The sequence below is a fragment of the Pelmatolapia mariae genome, linkage group LG16_19 (assembly GCF_036321145.2).
Source record: "Pelmatolapia mariae isolate MD_Pm_ZW linkage group LG16_19, Pm_UMD_F_2, whole genome shotgun sequence".
NCBI lineage: Eukaryota > Metazoa > Chordata > Actinopteri > Cichliformes > Cichlidae > Pelmatolapia > Pelmatolapia mariae.
The window spans coordinates 29,382,946-29,394,142 of record NC_086241.1 but is presented as its reverse complement, the minus strand read 5'-3'; the positions used below and the strand labels follow the sequence as shown (position 1 = coordinate 29,394,142).

The window sequence follows — 11,197 nt, the reverse complement described above, 5'->3', positions numbered from 1 at the left end:
GGCTGTAGGTGTTCCTGGCACACCAAGGACCTCCTGCCAAAATAAGCTAGAGGTGGTGGCTGGTGAGAGGGAAGTCTGGGCCTCTCTGCTTAGGCTGCTGTCTCTGTGACCCATGCCCCGGATAAGCAGAAGAAATGGGTGGAGGCCTGGATGTATGAATAGAAGTATTCTCCACTATCTCACAAGACTATTGCAGGTTCTTGATTTCAAACTCATACAAAACATTAAACAGTTGCTCTTTAACAGGAAACTAAATAAAGGCTTCTGAGGCTTTATGGTGGCACTACATTCAGCACCAATTAGGCATTTTTTGGTAAGAAGATTAAACCAAAATAAATGCTCAGCTTTGTACAGTGTCCAAGACAAACACACAGGAGACAAGAAATTCAACCAGGGAAAAGTTGGTGTTCTCTGTATTTATTCTTTTCTTTTTCTTCCTTTGCTGTGCTCTTTGTGAGGAGCATAAATATTTTACAGAGCGAGAACATCAGTCTGGTTATTTACAAGATAAAATAAATGACGTACAACTCACAATGTCGGCTTGTGTTTGGAGAGCTGGAGGAGGAGGAGTAAAGGGGAGAAGGAAAAAAAAGAACCTACAGTCGTTTTACCGTTTGACTCGGAGGACATAAGTACCCCAACCTCGACTCTGACTTCACAAACAGAAACAAAAAAAAGGAGCTAATAGACTGTGGCGCGATGGCACGACTGAACACACGGGAGCAGCAACTGCAGAGGTCTAAACCAGCGAATTATTCCACAGAGAGAATAAAGCAGATAAATAAAGAGCGACACAAAATTCCAGTGTCTTCAGCAGTCATCAGTCCATTTCTGGTGACTTTCATGCTCCAAGGGGGGGAAAAATTATTATGGCAGTAGTTCATTTAACAAGAAAGTTGCCTACAATGACCACTTTGAACAAGGTGATAAACCTGCAATCGGAACCAGTGACTTTTCTGTCCTCTTCAGTTTGAGCTCAACTGGAAAAACTTGTGACTTGTGAACGTCAACCTTCAGACTTCCTGGCTGCCCCCTTTAGCCAGTATAACCAAGTACTGTTTGGATGACAGTGGAAGTGTTGGCGTCCTCCTGTTTTGTGCAGTTTCAATTTGGAAAATAACAATCTCAATATTAAAACACGAAGACTGCAACTGAGGACTTTTTTCATTATCTGTTTAATTATTTTCACACTGCCCGGGAATACTTCAAATTCCTTATTTGGATTAATTAGCAGCACAAAACAAAGAGATCTTAAAAGTATTGTCATGAAAGACATCAAAAGAACGGCCTTTTTGATTTTCAGATGGTCACAAGATGTGAACTCCATCTGGTTGAAACCTGGCAGGTAAGCAGGAGCAGTTTCCACGGGAACAGGAACGTACACCAGGCTCTCTTGATTTACTTTGAGATCATTCAACTTTTGATCTCCATGTTCCTCCTTGGCAAAACTTGAGGTACCCAACACAAACACTGAATAATTCATTTATTTAAAAAAAGAAAGTTAGCTGTGATGTATCACCTGTGTTCAACATACCCACACACGAGCTCCACCACAGCTGGGGCACAGCCCAAACGCCAGGCCCGCTCATCAATACTCGCTCAGATCCTGACGTCGATCGATACGCCCGCAGGTGTCGTGTCTAATAATTCAGGAAAACAAATGTGACTCGTTCAAACCCGGGTTAAACCGGATTGAGCCGTTCAAACTTTCAGGTAAAGTCAGAGATGAACCCGAAGACCGTCAGTGCCGACTGTGCAGTTTTGAAAGGAGGAAACATCTGCTGTGTGAGGAGTAATGAAGGAGGCTGAGGAACTCATGCCTACAGGAGGTACAGAAATAACACTGAGGCCTGCATGGAAAAAACCCCACCAATATTAAATCGATGCTGCTGGTTCTCCATTAAGGAGAAAACTGAGGTTGTTTCCTGATGCCAGAGTCAAGCTTGCCAGCATGTTGTTTGTGTGTTTGTAGCTCTTCACTCACACACAAAGAAAATCGTGAATGGAGGAATACATTCCTATTTAGAGATCGCACTGAAAGGCACTCGTGCTAAACCGTGTAATGGATAGCACTAGTGGGTCCCAACTCACAAGCATTCAGCTGAAAACAGGAAATGATCCAACTCAAAAGAGCCCCAACCTGAACACTGAGTAACAAGACAAAGCTACTGTTTTTATTCTATTATTGTTTCAAAGTAGGTCAAAGGAAGTGTTCGCAACAAGTACCAAAGAAGACAGAAAGGCTCACCGCGAGTCTCCCTCTCAGGGTGGAAGAGAGCGAAGAAGAACGGGGAGGAGAAGGAGGAGGTTTGTGCGTATCGACTCAAGTGCAACTTAAGGGTTTTTTCTGGGTTTGAGACTTTGAGTAAAGGAGGGAGATGGGGGGGGGGGGGGGGGGGAACCTGTTCAGAGTCGTGTCATTGTGCCACAGAGCCAGAAAGAGGTTTAACAAAGGGCTAACCTAATGTGTCTTCTCTCTAGCTCATGTTGCTGTTTGATTGTGTAGTGGAGTGGCGTGTTGTTGATAGGCTGACCCAAGGGTGTGAGAGAGGAAGTGCTTGGAGGAAGAGATCTGAAAGGTTGGGTTTCTTAGATGGGCAGCTGGAAAGTGATGTCCACTTGAGCCTCCTTTGCAAGGGAGACGATTTCAGAAAGCTTTACAACCTGTGGACAGAGCAGAGTGGGCTCATGAAATAAAATTTAACATAACATACTTTTACAATTGACCTTTATTTAACCAATAAACCCGTGTTTTAAAAAGGAGACATTTTTTAAGACAGTCAATACAGAACAGATGACACAAATGATACAGGTCTCTGAAGTCATGCAGCTGTTTCAATGGGATCCCAATCCTCCTCCTGACTGTGCTTGAAAAGTCTGAAATTCAGGTGTTATGCAGGTATTCTGCTTTCAATTTAGGATTGAGATATAGTGCACTTCAGGTTTTACAGCTGACATCCCCATCACTCACAGCAGTCATGCTTCACTTCACCTCATTACTACCAACTTAGCCACTGACGTTCTACATTTGTAAAACTTTTTCTAGAACTTTTACCATGGGAGTGGGCCGCCCAAGTGTCATCTAGAAGACGCATATTTTTCTCTCGACACACGCACACCTCAAACTCTACTTGAACAGTCACAGAGCAGCTGCACCTGTTAATCAGCTGATTGCACACGTGCAGTCTTGTTCTTGTGTTTTGTGCACTGAGACACACGCTGCAGTTTCATGCCATATCATGTCATACTTGTCTAGTAATTTTCTCCAAAATCATATTAATTCTAAACTTTTTTTAAAAAATATTTAGTTATTCTGGCATAACAAAAATACCAAACACGACAACTACTATTACAGCTGACTGATACACGTTTCTTTTCCTAATCTAACAACAAGGACTCTCCACTCACAACAATCTGAAGGGATTTCATTATTTCTCATCTTTCCTGAAAATCTTCTGGAGTTAGAAAACAGAAGAACAGAACAAAGCCTTTCATTTCCTCGCTAACTCACATATCTAACAAAGCTGATCCTGCTCATCACTAATATCCTGTTTTTAGATCAAATACAACCATTTTCCATGTATATAATCGTTACATTAAAGCTGGAATCCATCCACTTTTAAGCAATTAATCAAGCAGCTTAATTGGATGTGAAAAGTGTTTAGAACAGAGTAAGATTTAATAAAATGTTATCAAACTGCCTCCCAGCACACCTGCTCCCCAACCCTGTTCTCACATACGCTTTCACACTGTTGCTGCTTTCTGGTTACTTTGTGCTATAAATGTAAAGTGACGTTTTTCCTCACATTGGTTCTCTGGTTCTCTCTCTCTCTCTCTCTCACACACACACACACACACACACACACACACACACACACCTCCTCCTCCTCACATACAGCGACACATCTAAAGGCAGGTACATGTCAGCTCTGCTCTCCCCATTCATGACGTGAGCATTTGAGTTGAACGTGCGTCTTTGTGCGTACCATTTTTGCAGCTTCGTCCAGGTCGTCGCAGGCCAGGATTTTCAGCGGACTGGCAGCAATCAGAGCTTTGGCGTCGTCCACTCTTGTTCCTGAGAACAAACAAAAAAAATACATGAAAAAAAAGTGAGTTTTTCAAAACAGCACTACCTTTGACCACTCTACAGCTGTGTCACTGTCAGAACTGATAGAGTTTCTTGATACGGCAAACATTCATTTGGATGCTGTTGAATGTTTTTGAACCTCGAGGAAGCTAAACACCTCCTTGTGGTTTTCTGTGGATACCCGTGCCTCCTGTACTGTCCACCCTCAGACCACAGATTCCATTTGCACTCGGGAAAAACAAAGCTGAATGTCTAAAAGGTCTTTCCAGAAGTTTGGAGAGCTGATGAAGTTTCTTTGATGAAAAAGAAAATGTTCGCCGGACCAAAGTGAAAACTCAATTTCCCTAAAACTGCCCTATAACCTCCCAGCAGACAGTTTTTATTAAAGCTGCTGTCAGACAGCAAGCCGTTGCCTCCTCCTTTGTTTTCGAGGCAAACTGCAACGGCAACCAGGCGAAGGTGGATGCCTTCACACTTCATGGTTCAACTTTTTTCAGCTTGCCTCTGTGGCTTGCTGTGCAGCCATGGCAACCGCAGATACAACCATAGGGGAAAAAAATGGTAACGGAGGCTTATTTTACAGGTACTTCATCAGCAAAAAGAAGACAAATCAATGGAGATCAACAACATCTGCTTTAATGCCTGATTATACAGACAGACCTCACAACCCAGAAAAGAATTACAAACAGAGCAAAGCAGACACAACCATTATAGAATTAGCCACTGACACAAATACACAAACCCATGAATCCAGGATAAACCAGGAAGCAGTCTTAGACACGAAAGAGCACGTATAAACATACCAAAGTAACTTGTCAGTGTGTAGACACACACAGTATATTTATTATTTAAAAAAAACATTAAAATTTTAAAAGAGCATGTTCCTGTTTTGAGAGGAGAACGTGGTCCAGTCAAGTTTCCAGAGTCGAATTAGGAGCTGTGACCCATCTGATGTATCCGAGTCCGGCCCCGATTAACAAGTCATTTGGTCACACGCACATTTGTGGATTTGCTCACAGGAAAAGCATGTCTTTGTGCTGATGTAGAGCCTTACAGAGGTGCTACTTGTAACTCTGACTTAAAATCCAGGAAGCATTTGAGTTTCAAGCTCATCGGTGTGATGCTTAAATTTTATCAAAGTTAAAAACACCGCAGAGATGTTTAAAAGGTTACAAGACAGAATTTAACAGCTTTGGAAAGTTATTCCAACTACTTTCTTTTACCCTTTACCACTAACTTTAGAAGATAAAAGCAGATGAAGCATACATGAAGGAATTCTTGCCTGCATGTATTTGATTATCAATCACAGCATTCTAGCAAATGATCTGCTGCAGTCCATCTTACCCTGTACTGCAGGGTGTTAAAATTCAAATAGCCTTCAGAGTTTTAGACTAACAGCAGAGTATTTAGTTTCAGATGACTGAATGACTGAGTACTCTGAAGCCTTACAGTATCAACCGCACTCAGTCAATTAACTTCATTTTGAAGGTAGAAAAACAAACCACGGTATTTAATCACATCGCTATAGGTAACCAACAAAAACTCAATTACATTCAACCATGTCCAAAACCTTTTTGTGTGAAAATACTCCCTGAAGAAAATATAAAATACAGATGATTCTGCTATGGCCAATATTAATGAGCAATATTTTTATTGTGCAAGTATGTTAAGTATGTCCAAACCTCTAAAGAAGCACACATCACTACAAAGGAACTGAAAACATCTGCTGCAAACCATGAACTAGGATGTACTCTGCTAAAGAAGGCAACTTCCTCTGTTATTGAACCTTTCACCCATATCTTATTTTCTCTTTGAAACAGATTTTATACAAAGTGACCTTAAAGCAGCCCAAGTCCATCTCTGTTCAGGTGACTCCAACAAGGAGTCATCATCCAAAGCCTTGTGACACTGCTGATCATAACATCCTATTTAAAAAAATAAATAAAACAAAAATACAGCATGCAAGGAGCAGCCAATCAAAAGAAAAGGAGGGTGGCATTAACTTTTTAACCCTTGAAAGCCAATCAGCAGTAACAATTGAAGCTTTTCAGAACTGAGTCATTTCTGTCATATAAAACAAAATGAATGGGTGTGCATCAGAAGTTAGCAAGGGCCTGGGTCTCTGACTATGCAGCTACCCAGAAACTATTATAATGGTGATCAAACCATGTCTTTGACATATACTGAGTCAAAACTCATGATTAAGGGGAGGTCAGGTGAAGAGGAGGCCATCAAATGTCATTTTTATCAGGGAAAGATTTAACAGGAGAGGAGCTGAAATATCTCATTTCAGAGAGCATATGAACTGAGTGGCAGCACAGAGGCTCTGTACGTGATAAATAAGGAATACATTGATTATTTTCAACATGCAAAGCTTCCCTAAAATTAAATAAAAAATAAGACCAAAACTACCTGTCCTGTTCTTCACCAGTGCATTTACACTTGCAGACAAGACCACAGAGGTGCTAATTGAGATATAAGACAGAACTACCTAATGACTCCAATCCAACTTCAGAAGCGCTTCTACATCTTAGATTATAAAATGTGTAAAGAATAACTTTAAAAAAAACTGATTAAACACGTAAACAGAAGGCAGCGCTCCTGTTTAATTCACGTAACATGTCTAAAGCTGCAGTGCAGTTACAGTCTTGGCACTGGAACGCAAACCTCAGCAGCAGCATTTTGAGGTGACATCCTCTCGTTTCCAAAATAGAAAACAGGAGCAGAAAATGTTACCCTGAGGAAAACTGAGAAATGTCAGCTCTGTTTAGGCTCCAAATACAAGCATGCACCATTTCTTTGTGCTTGCAAATTTCACTGCCTTGCACTGCCGAATGAATAAAGATGAGAAAACCAAATTGGCAGAGGAATTTCACCCAGTGAGGGATTCAGCTCTCTGGAAGGCCACAAAGGACCAGCAAGTCTTTGTATTCAACACTTGGCCTCCTATGATAATATAGAGTATGAATGTACATATGCATATATCACACGATATCACAATAATTCACACCTCATTTGTGTTTGTCGTTTTCTGCGTGTTTCCAGGAGCCAGACTTTGAAGTAGGAAGCATCAAACGAAACAGACACGAGTCCCCCCCCTCAGCACTGCCAGCTGCTGCCAGTTAACCCGCCTGACAAGGTGGGGGAGAGTGTGTGTGTTTGTTTCCACTGGAGGGGGAGCCTGTGGCTGTGGTTGATCCTGAACATTACAACACTGTGTTTGGAACCAAACCCCTGTCTATTTCCATTTCCTTTTAAAATGAGGTTTAGGCTGTTGGTCAGGTTGGTAATGAAATCTGCGTTACAAATATCTGTACTCGTTTTCAATCTGAGATACTGTGCTGGAGAGTTGTCGGGATTTCCTTGCATTCCATAGCTCACTAAGATCAGACATCCCTGAATTCAGCAAGATCTTCTCATGGAGGGATCCTGAGGGGCTCCTAGTGCAGATGAGATATATATAATCTTTGATCCTGATCTCTGATTGTATTCCCAAATCACTTCAACTGGCTGCTACCAGATGTCTGAGGTCATCATCCTTTCGTTCAACATTCAGAAGGATTTGGTGACTCACTGTGATGGGTGAGGATCAGAACAAAGACTTGCCTCCCTCCCTCTGTAGTGAGGAGGCCATCAATCCCCCATCAAATTCATGGGAAATTATTTAACAACAGTAAAAATTCTAATAAGGATAAAGTCAAAGCCTCAATTTAACAAATTAATGAATACAATGCCACATTTTAAATCCTTTTAAGAAAAAGAAAAAAAAATAACAGTTTGCTCCTCACCTTGTAACCGCACAACGATGGGTATCTTGAGGTCCAAGTCTCTTACAGCCATGATGATACCCTGGGCGATGACGTCACACCTCATAATTCCTCCGAAGATATTGACCAGGATAGCCTGAACCTGAGGAAAAGAAGAAAAAAGAAACAACTTCATCAAAAACTGAATGTTACAAGAGCTCAGAGGGGTGAGCTACATCAAGCTTCAACAGTTTCCTGTTTAAAACCCTGAACAGCCTTTGGAAGCTGGCATCTTCTTACCCTTCTGTCAGAGGTGATGAGTTTGAAGGCCTCCGTCACCTGATGAGCTGTGGCTCCTCCTCCTACATCCAGGAAGTTGGCTGGTGTGCCGCCATGGAGCTTGATGATGTCCATGGTAGCCATGGCCAGACCTGCTCCATTTACTAAAACAGACAAAGCCACTGGTCAAATGATTCAGGCAGACGATTTTCTTCTTTTGCACTGAATATGTACTGGGAAAAAACCCCCAAAACACTCATTGATAATAAGACTGGCATTAAATGGAAACGCATTACATTTAAATCACAACTAAAATAGCTCCTACTACGACAGTGCTGTCTTTACACTCAAAGTCTGGTCTGACAGTCGTTATAAAAAGCCAATTGGTGATAGGCTGGTAGGTTTTAATGGCTGATACTGATGCACCACTTTGAACTAAAGCAGCTCAGGTTAGGGCTGTTCGATATAACGATATATATCGGATGACGATATAAAAACGTCTATCGTTTCATTTTACGCTATCGTTTGTTTCGTGGTGTCGCAAAATAAACTGTTTACGGCAATATGTTTTCATCGTTTTGATGGTCACTGTAGTGGCTATATTAATTTCTTAAAGTTCTCTCTTTCTCTTATATTTTATATAACCACACTACGGACGGACAAGCGCCTGTTTTTATGCATTGTGGTTAGCAACAACGACGGTAACAGCATCGCGTGTCCGCTTGTTTATGTTCCACATAAACCTTTCACAATAAAGCTCAAGATCCTGTTGAGACTTTTCAAAATAAACTGAATCACGTGAAAGAGCAGATTATTTACGGATGAGAAGTAAGAAAGAGCCGCCAGGTGTTAAAAAATAAACCTTAGACTAAAACGTTAGAACAGGCTTTTCCCCGCAGCACGCCGTGTAATAAATACTCACAAAGAAAACGGTGGCCGTTACAACTTATGTCTAAAAATTTATAGTTTCATGCATCGGTTAAAACACTCGACTCCAGCTATATGACGCGCAGCTGGAAACACTTCCCGCAAGACGAGCTGCCCGAGATTCACAGAATTTACAGAAAATGTTACATTTTTGTGATTTATATCGTTATCGGGACGATAGAATTCTTATATCGGGATATGAGATTTTGGTCATATCGCACAGCCCTAGCTCAGGTGTGTACTTCTGAAACTAACTGTACTACTTCCTTATGTTATGTGAAAGTGGTTGGAAACGGTTTAATATCCATTTTGAAATCTTTAAATGATGACAAAACATTACAGACTCTCGCTAAAAATAGTTTTTACACATGGAAACAAGACTTGGGTGCCACTGTGCTGTAAAATACCACCCCACTGTATTTATGAGTCCCTCGCACTTTGAGCCAGTAGAAAGTGTTAGAGCCAACAACAGCTACCGAGTTTGGATATTTTTAAAGACGTAAGAAAGAGAAAAAACACAGTGTATGATCTGCTTTTCATTGTTAAGAGACAGAATTGTGTTAGATAAGCTAGCACAGCACTGGACACAACACAGCAGCTCAGCTGGATCCTGTGAACTGTTTCTGAGACGTTGTCTAAAGTAAGTCAAGAAAAACAAATGCAACAGTTCCACTAAAAAGGTCACAAGGTGTCTTATTTGGTGGCTTTAGGTTGTGGGATGCTGTGTATGGAGTTGAGGTGGCTAGAAAGTTGAGGGGAAAAAAAGACAGTAAATAGGAGACTGACTGACTGCAGGATACCGCAGGACAAATTAGCAAGCTCCTTTTTTTAATCTATAGATATCCATATCTTGTCCAGTTTGGTCATATTAATATCTCTGGGTTACCATTATAACCTATAACGTTCATTTTCTGTCTGGCATTACCGAGCATTATGGGAAATGCAGTACCCAATCAGGATTACAACTGAGAACATATCTCAAAATGACCACCAAATAAGTTCAAAAACTATAATAAACACAAAAAATGAAACTACTAAATAGCTTTTCTGACATTTCGCTTGGACTGACCCAGACAGCCGATGGTTCCATCAAGACCGATATAGTTGAGGTCAGCCGTGGCGGCCTGCCGGTCCCGCGGGTCCTCTTGAGTCCAGTCCCGCAGTTCAAACACTTTCTGCTGGCGGTATGCTGCGTTGGAGTCAAAGTTGATCTTGGCATCCATGCACATCACTGTTGACAAGGAGACACATAAGATTTTGGCATTAGAGGAAGATCAATGTCAGCTCATCTCTCCATCTGCCAGAGAGTCATGCCATGGGGGGGAAAAAAAGAAAAAAGTCTGATCAACTCTGGGACACAGAGTGTTTCCAGCACTGGCACCAGGAATGTAAATGTGCAGCAGAGTTTTTGTTTTTCTAAATGCATATCACCTCAGAAATTATCAAATAATTGAATATGTTGAGGAGAGAGTTTTGCTTATTAAAGAAACAAAAAAAATTCAGGAGGATAACTCATTTCTCACTACACTTTGCTAAAATGTCTGCCTTTGATTATGAGTACAAGGAAAAAGGAACACTCTGAGCTTCAGTCAAAGTCATACCTGAACAGTAACCGCAGGACAGAAGAACATTTCTAACATGTCTGTAATCAGCTGGCTACAGTGAAGGATATATATCTTTTTTTTTTTCTTTTTTTTTTTTCTTTTTTCAAACGACATGATGATCATGCAGAAGAAGGACCTAACATTTCATCAGGCGCTCAGCATAGTGTTTGGCACAAAGGTCAGCGGTCTCCTTTCCTCACAAGTGTGTTTGAGAGCTGTGATTCATGCCTGAGGAGCTCATCACTGTGCATCAGGCAAAGCCATTAACTCTGACTCACTGACAGAACAACACGCACACCTCAGACTGAAATCAATCTCCTCATCATCTCCAGGATGCTTTCATAGACAAACCCCAGTGCATTCCTCCTTGCCAGAGACCCATAAGTCCGGTTAAATTAGTCTGTTCCCCAAAATGAAAATGACCTTTAGAGGCCAAGAGCTACATAAGCATACCAACCACACACCATTCACATCTCAGTCAGCAAGACTGCAAACCTGGGCAAGACTAGCATGGCTCCATTTTTCTTTAATGTCAACTAGGCCCGGGAAATGAA

At 41.4% G+C, this 11,197-nt stretch overlaps 1 protein-coding gene across 1 annotated transcript in view; it reads right to left on the bottom strand.

Annotated features, from left to right (window-relative positions):
• Positions 1-401: 401 nt before the first annotated feature.
• The window catches only part of sucla2 (succinate-CoA ligase ADP-forming subunit beta), a 30,908-nt gene continuing 20,112 nt past the window's right edge, over positions 402-11,197 (bottom strand). Inside the window, exons 7-11 of the mRNA XM_063500290.1 lie at positions 10,109-10,270; positions 8,134-8,276; positions 7,876-7,996; positions 3,987-4,075; positions 402-2,664 (exon numbers count right to left, since the gene is read on the bottom strand). Of these exons, the coding sequence (XP_063356360.1) occupies positions 2,590-2,664; positions 3,987-4,075; positions 7,876-7,996; positions 8,134-8,276; positions 10,109-10,270 (590 nt within the window). The 3' untranslated portion in view covers positions 402-2,589. The remainder of the gene's footprint in view (positions 2,665-3,986; positions 4,076-7,875; positions 7,997-8,133; positions 8,277-10,108; positions 10,271-11,197) is intronic.